The sequence below is a fragment of the Quercus suber genome, unplaced genomic scaffold (assembly GCF_002906115.3).
Source record: "Quercus suber isolate HL8 unplaced genomic scaffold, Cork oak 2.0 scaffold_234, whole genome shotgun sequence".
Lineage (NCBI taxonomy): Eukaryota > Viridiplantae > Streptophyta > Magnoliopsida > Fagales > Fagaceae > Quercus > Quercus suber.
Window position 1 is genome coordinate 247,670 of NW_027069691.1, and position 17,079 is coordinate 264,748.

Consider the following 17,079-nt stretch of genomic DNA (forward strand, 5'->3'; position numbering starts at 1 on the left):
TAGGAAAATGCTATTTTCCTACAACAAATTCCGGCAGCAAATTCCGGCCACCACAACAACAACAACAACAAAAAATTCCGGCAACCACAACACCACCACAACAACAACAACAACAACAACAATAATCAGTTCATCAAAAAAAAAAAAAAAACAACAACAACAACAGCAATCAAACTTTAAAAAAAAAAAAAAAAAAAAGTAAGAGATCGAGGAAGAGGAAGCGATCGACGGCGCGGCGCGGCGACGACATCGACGACGAGGCGCGTTGCGACGACGATCGACGGCTTCTGGGTTCGCTGGTGGGAGATCGAAGGCAAGTCGAGATATCGAAGGCTAGATTGCGAGATCGAGCGGAGGTGATCGAAGGGATCGCCGCGCGGTGCTCGGGTTCGCCGGCGCGGTGATCGAAGGCGCGGTGCTCGGGGTTCGCCGGTGACGTCTCCGGCGTGTCTGGGCTCGCTGGGTTCGGGGTGTTGTGTCTGTCTCTCTTTCTCTCCATTTTCCGGAAATCATTTGAAGTGAAAATGATTCCGTAAATCATTTTCACCCTTGACCGTGAGTCAACTGAAAATGATTTCCGGAAAATTGCTTTTTCCGGCGCAACCAAACACCCGAAAATATAGAAAACCATTTCCGGAAATGAATTTCACCCAAAACAAACGCAGCCTAAGTGTCACATAATCTTGCCTGAAGCATTTAATTTGTCTAAAAAATGATGAAACGTAATGTTTGTACCATAAAATAATTTTAAACAATTTTTAATTATGAAAAAGTTTTTTCTATGCTACAACAATGTTGTGGCATAATGAAATTGTTAAGGTGTAAATAAAGTTGTTAGAATTCTATTTCAGCCTTCAACGGTGAGTTTAGAAGTTAGTTTTAACACTTGTTTTAGTTATATAAATAACAAACTCTTAATTTATACATTGTTTAATTTTGAGGAATTGTACATTGTTTACTTAATTCAATACCAAAAAAACTAAAAAAAAAATTTTAATGCAGAAATTTTTTTAGCGTCTCTTCTTAAAAAGGACTACAAGCTAAAAAAGAAATGGTGGGAAAATTATATTGAAGTTACACCTGTTTTATCCAAAAAAAAAAAAAAAAGTTACACCTAAACACCCTGCTTCTGATTCTAATTGGATTCAGATCTTTTAGATTTTCTAGAGTACTCTACTAAATAGATTTCCTTAAATCTATCCATTCTTTAATATTTTAATGGTCTAGATTTTCCCATGTCAGCATTCTACTAACAATAATCTTAATTGTTTGTTTGCAACATTATTTTATTATTTTAAGAATATTGTTAATGGAATGCTATGATGGCATAATCTAGACCATTAGATCATTAAAATGTAGTTAGGATTTAAGGAAATCTATTGATAGAGTACCCTAAAAAATTTAAAGGATCTGAATTCTAATAATTTTTCTATCTAGCAAAAGATAGAAAAAAGACAACATTACTTCTCTTTTTTTAATATTGCACAATTAAACGTTGTTGGAGTATCATTTATTTAGCAAATTACAACAAATCTCCCCATTCCTTACCTTTAATTAATTAGTCTATGCAAGAATCTTAAATATTGGAAAAATTCAAAGATTGTTGCATTTGGCATTGGCTTAAAAAGTCAGCTTATTTTACTATTTATCTTATTTTTGCTACTATTCATGAGTTTTACTGCACTTTTTGATACTATTTATAGGTTTTACTATATTATTTGGTTAACTTTTATCTTTATTTATAGTATTTTTAGCAAAAAGTTTTCAGTTTCAGTTAAATAAATTGTTCCAAAACAAGTACACACATTTTAGCTCGAAAATCTCCACCAGAATAGGAAAACACAAAAAAGAAAATCGTTGACTATAAATATATGAGAAATGATATGTCCACAATATTTTTACAACAAATTCTAAGTGGCAGGTTATTACTAGTTGTTATTGTTGGATTAAAAAAGTAATCTCAGTACTAAATTCAAATTTGAACCAATAATAACTAACCATCCATGATTTGTTGCAAAAATATTATAAAAATGTTGTGGACATAGCACTACTCTAAATATATATAGAAGCACGAGTCAAGAGAGAAAGCAAGATAGAAAGGAAGGAAGAGCTGTACTACAGTACATACAAAGGAGGAATAAAAAATGGTTCGAATTTGTATGATCACCCTCTTCCTTCTAGCTACACAGCTTCATTGGTCATTTACTCATGGTTCCAGTGACACAATTAGAAAGGTGAATATATTTTGATGATTTGTATGAGTAGTAATTACGTATATTATTTAATATTATAATTTCCTTCATATAATCAGAAATTTATTTTTCATTACCACATAGGCGTACATCGTATATTTGGGAGAGACATCGCAGTCAAAACTCTCTGCTACTGAGCTTCATCACAATTTGCTTTCTTCAGTTGTTAGAGAGTAAGTGGGATGACAAAATATCTAAACATTGCTTGCTTACATCTACTCATGTTCAATTCAAACAATACTAGTTTTCCATTTGTTTCTTACATGGAATAGTTTTTTTTTTTTTTTTGTTTGTACCTGGAATAGTTCATGTAGAAATTTGTAAATGAGATATAAAAAAAAAGAGATGGGAGAAGAGAGAAAACATTAGAATTTACATGATTCAGTCTAATGGTACCCTTACTTCTTCAGCTTATGCTTATAAGGCCTAAGGGGGAGGGAGATTTCTTCGATGTGGGACTCTGAGGAATGGGAGCAAGGCCAAGCATTTGCCCATCTCCAAAAAATGGTCTCCACAACTATATTTTCTCATACACCTTTCATGATAATAAATTGCAATAGAATCCGTATTTATAATAGAATTACATACAAAAGTAAAAGGTAATCTTAATTTGAATTGCATATTAAATATTAATGAACCCCTTGACTTGGAAAAAAAATAAAATATAATTTTTTTTATTAGTTCAAAATATCTTTAAAAATATTATTGTACACTCTGATCACAGATTAGTCCAGTCCAAAACCAAACAAAAACACACATTAGTGCATCCCAAAACTTTTAGTTATAAAGTCAGTGATTCGAGGAAAAAAAAAATACTAAAGCTAGGAATGTTCAAGCTTTTTATTGTTAAGTAGATACTTAGTGTATTATTTTTGCATGAATGAGTGTGTTAATACAGTGAGCTGAGTTTTGTCAATTAGTTCAAAACATTTTTATAAAAACAATGACAAACGTATAAAAATAAAAATGTTATACAAATTTAACAAAATAAAATAGTCACACATACCCATATTGAAAATAGATAATGACAATTGATAATGAACTATCACGTAACAATTTCAAAATATGAAGAATTGTATAAGGAAATTGTAAAACTTTATGTATTTGTATATATATTTTTATTTCTTATCAATAACTTGATATATTTAAGTTTTTTTTTTTTTTATATAAATTTTATTTACTTTAAGTTTCTTAATGACCCTTTTGAAATAAATTCCTGAAGCCACCACTCCCTTAATTTTTTCACTAATCCCAAACTTCATATATAACAAATTGGGTAGAGTATAATTCATACATGGGTCAAAGAATATTTGGTGGTGGGGAGGGTTCCATAATGGCTAGGACTTAAGACTTAGGAGCTCATCAATATGTATAGCATTGGGCTTTTCTATGCATATAAAATTAGTTTTAAGGGTGTAATCCATATATGATATGACATCACATCTAGCATGCAATAAATTGTAACATTTGGGTAGACAATTAAACGATTGAGTATTGTTGTTTTTCAGTGACCATATTGCCCAACAGTCCATAATATATAGCTACACAAAGAGTTTTAATGCATTTGCAGCAAATCTATTGCCACAAGAAGCTCAAAGACTACAAGGTGCATATTAAAAACTTCATGTTACATATCATTTCTTTTTCTTTTTCTTTTTTCTTGGGGTGATTGTCCTATGTAATTTATATACATATATGCATCCATTACAGAGAACGAAAATGTGGTGTCAGTCTTTCCTAGCAAAATGCGAAAACTTCATACCACAAGATCATGGGATTTCTTAGGAGTGCCTCAATCAGTGAAGAGAAATCATCAAATTGAAAGTAATATTATTGTTGGTGTATTAGATACAGGTACTAAGTTAAGATTACTTCTCATAGAGTTTTGACTTTTCCATGTTACCTGTCATTGTGACGGAATTTTAATCACTTTTCTAATCTTTCCTTTCTCCTCCCCTTATTTTTTAGGAATTTATATCAATGCTCCAAGTTTTGATGACAAAGGACTAGGACCTCCACCATCAAAATGGAAGGGTACATGCCAAGTCAAAGGCAACTTCACTGGCTGTAACAAGTAAACAATCTCAATCTCTTTCCTAGATTGTGACCTACCACAAAACAATATGTCAATGCAGAATAAAAATTATGTTGAATGAATCTAAATGAAAGTAATTTTACTCCAATCATAAAATATCATATCAACCATTTTGAAAAAAAAAATGTTGTCTTTTTAATATTACTTTTGTGCATGCATGGGCGTCTCATTTAATTTCCAAGCCATTTACCATTTTATGCAGCAAGGTAATAGGTGCAAGGTTCTACAGACTCGGTTCCACCATTCCTAACCCAAGTCTATCCCCATTAGATGAGAATGGCCACGGCAGTCACACTTCATCCACCATAGCAGGTGCCTCGATAGCAGGGGCAAGCTTATATGGTTTAGCCAAAGGCACAGCTCGAGGTGGGGTTCCATCAGCACGCATTGCAATGTACAAGGTGTGTTGGGAAGATGGTTGCAGTGATTTAAACATTTTGGCTGCACTGGATGATGCTATTAGTGATGGAGTTGACTTGATATCAATTTCCATCGGAGGGCGTTCAAGTAACTATTTTGAAAATTCTATTGCGGTCGGTGCCTTTCATGCAATGAAGAAGGGGATTTTGACAGCATGTTCAGCTGGGAATGACGGCCCAAGTTTTTATACTGTGGAGAATACAGCTCCTTGGATATTGACCGTTGGTGCTTCTGGCATGGATAGGCAATTTAGGACTCCAGTTGAAGTTGGAAATAGAATAAAAACTTCTGTAAGTTCCTTTTCTTTTTTTCTTTTTTTTGAGAAGATTGATGTAAGTTACTTCTTTCTAATATTTGATAAGTCATTTGAGTTCTATAATATTTACTAATGAGTCTAATATTTCTTCATTGATTTGTGTATTGGTTTTCTAAATATATCCCAATATATATGATTTTAACATATACATTTACTGGTGCTTTTTATAACAGGGATTTTCCATCAACACGTTTTCACCAAATAAACGAATGTACCCTCTAACCACTGCGGCAACAGCAGCCAATGGAAGTTCGCCACGAAATCAAAATCCCTGGTAATTAAAAGGAATTTTAACCGACACGTACCCTTGACGCGACGATCACTTTACAAGTATAAGTTCTTGTGGGGTAAAGGAAGAAAGGCAGGGACTAGAGTTCAAATTTCTAGAAAAGAGCTTCACACACATACACTTAAATTATAATAGTGAAGGATTATTATTTCAGATTTAATTGAAGATCAACTAATAAAATAATAGATATTCAGAGTCAGACTGCTAAAATTAGTAGCACTAATCAATTAAAGAATTAGGCAGGTTGTGTCGTGAAGGGAGTTTGGACGCGAATAAGGTCAAGGGAAAGATTGTGCTATGCAAAGGGGATCTAACTCAAGATTACGTTAAGGACATAGGTGGGTTGGGGGTGATTTTATCTCTCCAACAACAGCGAGATTCGAGCTTTGCATTTGTCATCCCTGTTGCCTCCATTGATACTAATGTTAGTAACCAAATTGAGAAATATGTTAACTCAACCAGGTAAGTATGGGGAACCAAAATTTTTTTTTTTTTTTTTCATTCTACACATTTTTATTTTCTAATTGATATTTTAACTTTATTTACGGATTTTTTTTTCATTGATAAAACTTTCAGAGCCCCTCGGGCTGTCATATACAAGTCTATAACAGTACGCAATGCCGCTACACCCTTTGTGGCTTCCTTTTCATCCCGAGGTCCGAACACACTCTCTTCCACCATACTTAAGGTAACCCTTGCAATGATTACCATTATAGGCATAAATTTGTGTATTTTTATTTTTTTTAGCATATATACTAGAATGAGAGTTTTAAATTGTGTTTGATTTGTAGCCGGATATCGTGGCACCTGGAATAGATATTCTAGCTGCTTACTCTAAACTTGCATCAGTGACTGGGGATCCTGAAGACAACCGATTTGGTGTGTATAATATAATTTCTGGAACATCAATGTCTTGCCCTCATGTGGTAGCTGCCGCTGCCTATGTTAAATCGTTCCACCCTAATTGGTCTCCCACTGCAATCAAATCAGCCTTAATGACAACTGGTTAGTCCCTTTTAATTCTCACATTTTAACTTATGATGTGTTAAAGATTAGTGCCACTTTACAAGAACCCCCACTTGAATGGTGTCAATTAGAGGTTATTAGTGTTTAATTGAAATTTTCCAATGCAATCACAATGCTCATTGTTTACCAGCCATGTTGTTAATACTTAATATGCCAATTGGTTTAGAGTAAATATTACACATGTTAATATATATATGTGTGTGTGTGTGTTGTGACTATTTAATTCAAATCTTAATTGTGAAACGGAATTTCTCTGCGATTAATGGAGAGGATTATTTTCTAATAAGAAATTAATAATATTTATTTATGAGTGATGTTAGAGATGCTACAAATTTTATTGCACTACCCTTACAAACTATTGTGACACTATTAGGCTTTGTAAGTGTTTTATTTATAATTTTGCTTCTTCTTAATTGATGATCAGCATCTGAATTGAAAATCAAAAATGTCCAAGCTGAGTTAGCCTATGGGGCTGGCCAAATTGACCCAGTTAGAGCATTGGATCCCGGTTTGGTCTATGACATGTCAAAGTTCGACTACATCCGCTTCCTATGTAATGAGGGTTATAGTGGGACAACTCTACGATTGTTCACTGAAGAGAAAACAAATTGCTCAAGTGTCCCTAACATTGGAGGACATGATGCCCTAAATTACCCATCCATGTATTTGCAACTTAATAACATTAACTCTAGCATATCAGCCATCTTTCATAGGACAGTTACAAATGTGGGCTCTAGAAATTCTATATACAAGGCAATTGTTAAGGTGCCACCAGTTCTCAGTGTCACTGTTGTTCCGAACCAACTAGCTTTTAGTCACTTGTACGAGAAAAAATCTTTCACGGTTGTGATAAAGGGGCCACCATTGAACAATGTTACCAGTTTATCAGCATCACTGGAATGGAATGACACTAAGCACAGAGTTAAGAACCCTATCCTCCTTTTTTGGACCGTATAGGTCAAATTATTTTTATGTCTAATAATGTAGAGCTTGGCAAGCTTTTTGTATAAATCATATATGGGTGCAAGCTTGTTATTTAACTCTGTTTTTTTATGTGAAGTTTAGTTGATTTCAAATTTGCACACCACAATTTAGAGTTATTGATACTCTAAAATCTAAATGTACATTTGGCTTGCTATTTAGTGTTTTTTTTTCTAAGCAATAGAAAGAAACAAAGTATTTATAACTTACCATTTTGTTGTAATATAATTAAGCAAAAGTATGACAGAAGATTTTGACTCTCTATAAAAACTAGTTGAAAAAACACATTAATGAAATGGCCTGACATATGTCATTTAAGATAACTCTAACCTTATTTGAAATTTTGTGACAAAAGAGTGCTCCAATGATATATAGCTCGCCAGGTTGCTAGATTGAGCACTAAATAACAATTGACAATATATATGTGTGTGTGTGTGTGTTTTAATATAATTTTTCTACTATTTATATGAGAAACAATAATTGAAGGATATATGCATTTTTTTAGAAGGCATGAAACATACTTATCTATATTAACCATCATATCATGCAATTTTTAATTTGTGAACACACACGCATATATAATGTGTGATTTCTATTTTGTCTATAAAATAACTAAAGATTACAATTTTAAAAATAAAATTTTTTTAAAATTTTTTTTATACAACGATAGTTTGGGGATATGAATCATGAATGTTTCTATTGGAAATTGAGTTGCCAACCAATTAACCTACAAGATTCTTGACAAACTTATTGAAATATTGGAGAAAACTAATAATAAGTTGCGCCGCACATCGTGACTTTAGTTAGTGTTGAATATTAGCTCTGATACTATGTTAAATGGACAATATTATCAAACGCAATGTGTTATACTATGTTGTGTATGCTAGAGTGGATGCGGAAGGGGAAAGCATAGAATAGGAACATCAAGAACACGAGGGTTACGTGGTTCAGCCTTGACGGCCTACATCCACGGAGGAATCCCTTAAGGGCTACATCTTTATTGTATAGGAGTGTAGTACAATAACCTGTGTTATAATGAATCCTAACATGAGTATATATAGGCGACTAAACCCTAGACTACTAGTACAAGCAGGAATGGGCTTAGGCCTATTACATTGGGTTAATATATGTTTAATATATATCTCTAACAGTTAGTTTCAAAAAGAGTTGAACTCAACAAGCCTTACCCAAGCACCAACTCTCCCAACCCTTTGAAGCTCTTGGAGGTGCAATGGAAGTACTGTGACATGTAGTGGAAAAGTAGCGTATGCAACTCCACCCTAATCCTATCAATGTTTTCAAAGGAGGGAAGGTAAGACAAGAACACCATATCTCTTGTGCTCAAAATGAGTGCACTCCCCAACATGAAAAGCATTAAGGTTTTGACACACTAAGCCACTCCCAAACTCGAAGTTGGTTGCCAACTTGAGTAATGGGTATAAAACTAGGTTACTTGTGCCCATCACCTTTCCCAAAGGGTGGGAAATTTCCAAGTGCTTGCTTAATGGCTTTCTTTTTTACTCCAATGTCACAGTCCATCCTCAGGCACAGCCCACCAATCTTGATTTTTTTAAATGACAGTGAAGACTTCAATCATAAGGAACACTTCACACAAATGCCGGAAGTGCAAGGTGTTCCTTGTTTCCCAAAAATGCCCAAGAGCGCTCATGATCATAAGGGATTTATGATTCTGCATAGTTGGATGCTCATCATTCGTCAAATTGAATCCAAGAAATGACCAGAGCCCACTTCCTGAATCTTCCATTCAATGGTGGGTTGATTTTGGCCCACCAACCTAAGAGCTTAAAACAAGAGCCTTGGTTCTTACAGGTTTTAGCTTGCCATAGAGTCCAAGAGTACAACAGGAGTACCAAGGTAAAGCATGCTATTCATCCCAGCAAGGTCGTAAATCTCAAGCAACCCACTCTCTTGCATGATATATGTCCATGGTTTACAAAGTTTAACATGTTTGATGCACATGTATATCTTGAGAAGGCTGAAAACAACATATGTGCTCACAAGAACATGCTCATATACAAGGCATTAATTCACCATTGCATGAATCATGTCTAAAGTGGTAAGTCAAACAAACATGTCATCATTCATTTTTACCTAGCCAAAAGTAAAAAAGACTAATCCTGTTCAATGCCAAGCTTAAAACAAACCACATTTGTAAGACAAACACATTAACAATCCAAATAATTAAAAGGCCACTTCATTGAGGCATTTCCACAAATACTAAGGTAAAATGAAAATCACAAGTTCCAAGATGCACTAATATCACACATATCAAGTCCATTGGGTCCAAATCATTCCAAAAGGCACAATACAAGTCTCATATGCACCCAAACACAAGTGTTGGTGATTTGAAGGCAGGTGACTTCTGTGGAGAAGAACATTTTGCGTGGGCCATGAATCCCCGCTCCTCTACTAGTCTTCCCATTTCAACAAGAGCAGTAATAGCTCAAACAGATGTTGAAGCCTTTGCTCTAAGGGCTACTGATTTGAAGTTTGTGGACTTCAGTTTCGGTGTCTTTATAGCAAGAAGTTCCAGCATATTTTAAAGCAAGTCTTTAAGCTAAGCTGATCAACATTTTGGATGATTATTGTCAACATTCTCCAATCAAAGTCAGGCTAAAAAAAAATGTTCAGAAATTGTACAAAAAATGTGTCCATTAATTCTTCGTTTAATTTTAAATCAAAATAACACGGTTATTCCATCAAAATCTACAATGCCCCTATCACATTGGATTTCTAAACAAACAATTTTAAAAAGAATATGATATCTTTTCCTTGGTTTGTGATACTCTTTCATTGTTAGAATTGAATATTCATAGCGACTTGAAGCAATAAGACTGGAATCCTAATGTACAATCAAAGAAGAAAAGAAAAGAATAATTTACATTTTTATACACAATAACTTTTTCGTGCATCGCCTAAGTTAGCGACTAGTAACGATATAGATAGCAAACCTAAGGAGCTAAGCTATTATCATAAGCCAAAAGTCATGTAGTGAATCAATAATGCGGGCTATGAGCCCATTATATGATGTTGAAGAACATGGGCCATGGGGCCATTACGTGAAGCGAAGAGAATTGTGTCACGAGCTTCTTGAAAAGCATGAGGAATTTTGGGCAAAAAGTCTATCAACTATGGTTGGATAGAATTATCAATTATGTACTTTTGGAACTTAAATGAGCTTGGCCTAGGACCCATTCCTTTAACTTTAGAAAAATGTTAAAGGCAAAAAAAAAAAAAATATATATATATATATATATATATATACACACATACACAAATTGATGTGACAATAAATATGATTGGTGTCACTTTAATATATATTACATAAAAACATTAATAACTTTTTTTTATATTTAATTTTATTTTAATTATTGGTGACACATCGATTTGTAATACTTGTGTAGAAGATTTATAGTGATCCTAACATTACTCATAATTTTATAAATTAATGCTGCTGTGACATGAATTTCCAATAAATTTGTACCACGTGATCCAAGTTAAAAAAAAAAGAAAAAAAGTGAACTTGATCAAAGTATTGTTTTTGGCTCTGTAGATATTCCTAGCTTTCTGATTAAGCAATAAGTTGGGTTGGGGGTGAGAATGTGAGATCATTCCTTTAAAGTTGCTTAGCAATTAACTTTGAGCCGTTCAATTGCAATGCTTAGCATGAAAGCAGTTCTTGGCTGTGCTTGGGCTTTAAGACTCTATACACGTTGAAGTGTTGAACATACATTCTGCATGTAACATGCCTGCCCTTAAAGCAAAGCCAGACTCAGAAAATTGAACATTCACAAGCATCATGTTGGCAGATTATATACATTGCTTACTAAGTGCTCTTTGCACAGACGGTAGCTTTAGTTTCTGATCAATTATTCTTGAATTTTTTTTTGACTTTTCAATATTCTTATACGACTTGTTACATGTGAACCCTGTGCAGACCATTAAATACCACACAAAGTGCCTTCTATCACTTATGTAATGCGATTGCCATGAGTTTCATAGAACCATATTTCTTTCCGTAGACTTTTGTATATATATATATATATATAAGACATAGAAGCATCACGAGTGAGAAAATAAGGAACGTTAAGGACACAATATTTTTAAAATTATAAAATTGGCCTTTTGCAATCAGGATAACATTTTTTTTAACTAGATTTATTATTAATACCACTTTTATTACGTGGAGAAAAAATTGTAAAACATATTGTGTCCCAGTCCCAACATTACTCAGACACAGAAAATGAGAGAGAGGGAGGAATGTGTTGAAAATGAAGAAAGAAGATTGAAAAGACGGGGTCGTTTTGTGTGAATGATGAGCTGATGACACTTAATGACACGACACCGTTTTGTAGTTTCTTTAGTAATTGTCTTTAGTCATTAAACACTACCATATCACTTGGATAGTTTGGTTCCCATTTCGGTCATTAACTAACTCCTCAGACCAAAAAAAAAAAAAAAACTAACTCCACATGTCAGCTTGTAATTGGTAGTTAGTCTAAAACAGATTTTTCCACTTATTCCTGGAAGTTAGTTAGTTAGTTTTTCTCTTTTGTTCTTTAAGATTTTTTTTTTTATGAGAACTTTGTTCTTTAAGATCTTGTATATAAGGGACTAGATATTTTCTATCTATTCTCAATTGCTTGTATTCATTTTTCATCAATAGAAGAACTGAGTTCTATTGAGAGAGAGAGAGAGAGAGAGAGAGAGAGAGAGAGAGTTCTTAGTTTTTACAAAATGGATGGGATATGTGGAAAAGAAAGTGGACACATCACACATGGAGAAGAAGGTACATATCATTATCTGGTTAACACTCTGAAAGGTATATATTAATATCAGTAAGCAAACAATACAGAAGCACATGACAAATTATGTATCAAATAGCACTCAAAAAGCCACACCAAATCCAAGATTACATTAGGGTATAAATATTCCCCCCAAAGCCAAAAGGTTAGAAATGTAGAGTACACCTCAATAAACAAAGCAAAGAAAGATGAGGAGGGAAGAGTGGTCCTACTTTTTTCCCTCTACAACTACAAGTATCCCACACCAGGCTGTTAAAGGAAAACAAATAATGCAAAAGTGTTGTGATGGGTCACATGGAAATTAAAAAGCAATCTGACACCTACACATGCCACTGCCTCCCAATTGCACATGGACATGCACATGCTCACTGTCTCTCCTTGGCCTCCCACCATTGCACAACACCATCCTACCTTTTTTCTTCTCTCTAATAATCAATCCTAACTTAACTCTATCTACTTCAAAACACACACACTGCTGTCACTAAAATTTCAGTCACATAAAGTCACAACCTCCTTCTCTCTATATAATATTGTACACAAACCATTAATTAACAGTAAATTGTAGTTAGCAAACTATATATGCACTTTGCATACATATACTTTGAGCACTTTTGGGTTATTTTTTCTTTTCTTTTCTCTCATTATTTTTTGATGTCATTTTTTGAGTCTATAGAGCTGGTTCTTCTCTTGTTGGACGACGGGCTGCAGCCATTAAAGCACATTGGAGATGCCTATGACAAGTGATCAAGTGGTCATTGGTGAGTCCTGCAGCTTGCATAAAGGAATGAACCACTGTTGGACCAACGAACCTGAAACCCCTCCTCACCATGTCTTTGCTAATGCTCTCTGATTTTGATGTCTTTACTGGTATCTTGTGCCCCATTTTGTATTGGGTGGAGATTGGCTTGTGATTGACAAATCCCCAAATATATTTGACAAATGATCCAAACTCCCTCTGAATCTGTAATACCAGAATTTGCAAGACAACAACAAACATTTAGAATCTAACAAAGTGTAATACTCTAATATACTACCAAAATCAGAAATTAGTGTTCAAAACGTGTAGATTCTAAAATAATAGATGGTAACATATTCTAAGACACACATTAATGGTGGACCCAAGTGTTAATATTGTCACCTAGGTCCATCAATGACACATCATTTAACCATTATTCTAACATATAAACATTACTTAACCTTAAGTGTAATGATTAACAGCCCATGTGGAGTGCTTAGCAGAAATCCATAAAGAAAGAGCCCATGTGGGGCTTGGTGTTAAAATCAGAACAGGTTGGAACTTGCTTGTCAACTAGTACTTTTTTTTTTTTTTTTTTCTCAATGAGAAAAAACGAAAAGACTAACAAGATGTTGACAATCAAGTCCTACATAGTTGCATCTTTATTTAATGACGTAGTTATATTGTCCTTTCCATTCCAACTAGAAAGTTCATCTAAAGAAAAAAAAAATTGCATTTTTTGGGCCTAACAAAGGTCATAACCAAAAGGGTTCAAAGAATATAAAAGTGTGATATAGCACAATCTACTCCTTTTGGAGTAGACTTCGAACTCACTCTTATGAACCCTTTCATCCACTAATTCTCAATCGATCAATTAATTAACATGAGAAAGAGAAATCTAAGACAAAACAGTTTGTGACTTTTTAAGATTTTCTTTAAAATATATATATATATATATATATATATATCTCTTTTTATTTTTGCTAGAATGAGGTTAGTATGAAGCTTAATTACCTCCAGAATTCGGTTTGAGTTGTCCACAACACCTCTAACTCGGCTTATATCAATGCCATACCCTAAACCAATTGAAGTCATTTGTTTATCAGTGAAGTTGGCAACAGTTTCTGCATCAAATCCTGAAAATGCATTCCTGCATAAAAGATAAATTTTAAAATAAATTAATCCCATGAGACCATATGTAGGGTACAGCAATTAAGTGTTTGTTTGCAAAGGAAAGCGAAACCCAACCTGAAATCTTGGCGTTTCTTCAAGATTGTGGTCCAGTCTGAACCAACTTGAGCACCACTTAGGACTAGCAATTCAAACAACATCCTGCAAGAAGATACATAGGAATTAGATAATGAGTCATATTTATTTGTGTGGATGTCTCTATGTCTATGTGTGTGTAATAGATAGGCTTACTTGTCATCATGGACAGGAACTCCCCATTCTTCATCATGGTAAGCAACATAGATAGGATCTAAGCATAGAAAAAGAACATATTGCTCAGCACAACTAATTTCAACAACAACCACGCACCAAGCTTTGGTGCCAAAACTCTGGACATCAGAAATAGTCTTTATATATTGAACTTAACCACATGTCTTTGAATTATTTGGGAAATTTAGATACCTGAATTTAGTGTGATAAAGCTGCATCTCTTCTCTTCTTCAGTAGTCTTTGTTGAAGAGTCAAAGGGAACAACCTTGTCAAAATTGGCAGACTTTGATCTTCCATAATGGGCAATTCTCATCTTTCTTTGGGCCTGTTGCTGTGCCATGTGTTCCCTCCTGACTGCAGCTATGCTTCCTGGTGCCTCAGTGATCAAAGATGAAGAGTAACTCAAGGTTGCTTCAAAAGAAGGAGAAACCCCACAAGTAGTATTATTCATAACTGCAGCTCCATGATGATCACCACAAGTACCCTTGAAACTTTTAGACTTCTTTCTCTCTAAAGTTGGAGTCTTTGTGGTACTTCTTGGAATGACAATCTTCTCTGCACTCAAATTCAAGCCATTAGTGTCATTTCCTCGCTTTATTGCAGGTGGTCGTGGTGATTTTGAGAACTTTGGAGAGATGGGTGGTGTCAATGAAGTTTTGGTTCTAGGACTAGTAGCAGAGGTAGGAGGTGTTGGTGGTGGTGGAGATATTTTCTTCAGTGAGTTACGCCTATCGAGGCTAGGAACACGATTACAAGTAGGCTGAAGGACAGGTCTACCATTGATACGAGCCACTGTGGGGGTTGGGATGACATCAATGCCCATAGTCACTTTGGCCTTAGAGCTGCCCATTTTTTTTTGGGTATGGTACTGTGTTGTATGGTAATGTAATGTTATGTGTTGAGAGCTTAAGTTGGAAAGGACTTTAATGGGTTAGGAAGTAAGGAATAATTGGCACAAAGATGGAAGGGAAGTGATGAGAAAGTGGAGGAGAGGAAAGGGGAGCGTTGTAGGGTTTTATAAAGAGGAAAAAGGTAGGGACAGATGAAGCTGAACTTGTAACATGGGGAGGTTGGGGTTTGCCATACAACCTCTGGTGAGGGGCATTACTTTTTGTTAACTAGGCCACGAGGGGTACTATGATTTGGCATTGTTAGATTATTATTATTATTATTATAATTATCATCGAATCGAGTTATGTTAACGACACAATATTTTTTAGGACTATTTTCACAACTGTTGACATATCATATTGTGATTGGAACGACTTTTACTTTCACCTAAGTCTATCTTTAATAATATTTTTATCATGTATCAATCATAATAAGCCATATCTGTAGTTTAAAAAAAAATTGTGAAAATTGTTGTGGTAGACTTAGACTTATTGTATTTAGAGATTATTATGATGATTATTGGGTAAGGAGAGAATCAAGGAAGTTGGTATAATAGGGGGATTCGTTGGGTGGGATACTATGCTAGAATGCATGGTGTGTTTTTTACTTGGAACTTCCCCTATTTCCACTTTATTGCTGGATGATATATCATGTATATACCTAGACAAATGCTTCTCTTCCCAAGGATATAAGCTGGAGTGGTGGATAAGGAAGGTAACAGTGGAAGAAAAAGACCAATCATTTGTCTACTCTTTTTAGCTGGAGGAATCTCTCTCTCTTTCTCGAAGACAGTTGTTTTGATGAGAGGAATATAACATGGAAGATTTTTTTTTTTTATAACCATTAACAAGCTGAAAAAACACTTTTGAGGTAAGCAGAAACTAATTAACAACCTTATGAGGTTGAAATATGTCAGTCTTGATTTTAGTGTCTTTTTGTCAATTCCTAATGTATGTAGCTTTTTCAGATGTACTTTCCAGGTAAACTGGGGGGCTCCTGCATATGCATACCATTAGGACTCTGTATCAGTTTATAACTGAATGAGATTCCTTGAGATTAAGGACTTTTTTATATTCATAATATAATCTAATAATTAAGGGTCTATTTTAGACAAAGTTCACATCAAAAGTAGGTTTTAACTTAAGATGGATGGTCCATCACTTGACTATATGGGACCCGAAGTTTCTTGGCCAATTTACTAATTCTCAGGTATATGCATCTCTTCTATATACACAGCAGCAATGTTAAAGTCTTAAAAGACAAAATTTTCAACCATTTTTCACAACTTGTTAAGATAATAAATTATGATTGAAGTAAATAATTTTCACATGAGTTCACCACTTATGTTACTTTTATTATGCGTCCAAAATGCCATGTCAAGTGTTGTAAAATTTTTTTTTGGAAAATTGTGTGTTTATACTTATTTGAATAAATCTTTAGGAATGGTTCTAAAAATTCGTACACATCATATAATTGTTAGAATAGATCCTTAGGAATGGCTCTAAAGAATGATGAGTGAGGGACCATAAAACCAGCCTGCTGGGGCTAAAGTTAGGGATGGTCCTTGTGCAGCAGAAGAAAAGTTGTATTTCCAAATCCTACACTGTTTTATAATACCCATTACCATGCAAATTATATGGCTTTTCACTATGTGAGCTTCAACAATTGTCATACTTCAATTGAGGGTACTGCAGCCCAATAGCAATGTGAAAATGACTGGAGGAGGATAAAGGAGTAGGCAAAATACCATATGTATATGTGTGCAATGTGAAAATGACTGAATATTTTACTGTTCAATTCGTTTTCT

The 17,079-nt window shown here is 34.4% G+C and overlaps 2 protein-coding genes across 2 annotated transcripts; one reads left to right on the forward strand and one right to left on the reverse strand.

Annotated features, from left to right (window-relative positions):
• Window positions 1-1,912: 1,912 nt before the first annotated feature.
• Window positions 1,913-7,512, forward strand: LOC112013715 (subtilisin-like protease SBT4.15). The gene is made up of 11 exons (XM_024046107.2): window positions 1,913-2,234; window positions 2,337-2,425; window positions 3,761-3,858; window positions 3,963-4,106; window positions 4,221-4,326; window positions 4,550-5,057; window positions 5,257-5,357; window positions 5,616-5,834; window positions 5,949-6,060; window positions 6,164-6,377; window positions 6,823-7,512. The coding sequence occupies exons 1-11, from the start codon at window positions 2,145-2,147 to the stop codon at window positions 7,353-7,355; spliced, it is 2,214 nt and encodes a 737-aa protein (XP_023901875.2). The 5' UTR covers window positions 1,913-2,144; the 3' UTR covers window positions 7,356-7,512.
• A 4,687-nt stretch (window positions 7,513-12,199) lies between these two features.
• LOC112013834 (uncharacterized) lies at window positions 12,200-15,459 on the reverse strand. Its single transcript, XM_024046220.2, has 5 exons — window positions 14,574-15,459; window positions 14,364-14,421; window positions 14,190-14,273; window positions 13,956-14,091; window positions 12,200-13,166 (listed from the first exon to the last, which is right to left on the reverse strand). The coding sequence occupies exons 1-5, from the start codon at window positions 15,229-15,231 to the stop codon at window positions 12,873-12,875; spliced, it is 1,230 nt and encodes a 409-aa protein (XP_023901988.2). The 5' UTR covers window positions 15,232-15,459; the 3' UTR covers window positions 12,200-12,872.
• Between the last annotated feature and the right edge of the window lie 1,620 nt (window positions 15,460-17,079).

What these genes read in the sequence shown, in the direction of transcription:
- LOC112013715 (XM_024046107.2), top strand. Translation starts at nt 2,145, where the DNA reads ATGGTTCGAATTTGTATGATCACCCTCTTCCTTCTAGCTACACAGCTT. An exon ending in GAAATAGAATAAAAACTTCT is followed by an intron (nt 5,058 to 5,256) that starts GTAAGTTCCTTT and finishes TTTTTATAACAG; the next exon opens with GGATTTTCCATCAACACGTT. An exon ending in ATCAGCCTTAATGACAACTG is followed by an intron (nt 6,378 to 6,822) that starts GTTAGTCCCTTT and finishes ATTGATGATCAG; the next exon opens with CATCTGAATTGAAAATCAAA.
- LOC112013834 (XM_024046220.2), bottom strand. Translation starts at nt 15,231, where the DNA reads ATGGGCAGCTCTAAGGCCAAAGTGACTATGGGCATTGATGTCATCCCA. An exon ending in CTTTATCACACTAAATTCAG is followed by an intron (nt 14,422 to 14,573) that starts GTATCTAAATTT and finishes TTCTATGCTTAG; the next exon opens with ATCCTATCTATGTTGCTTAC. An exon ending in GTTCCTGTCCATGATGACAA is followed by an intron (nt 14,274 to 14,363) that starts GTAAGCCTATCT and finishes ATCTTCTTGCAG; the next exon opens with GATGTTGTTTGAATTGCTAG.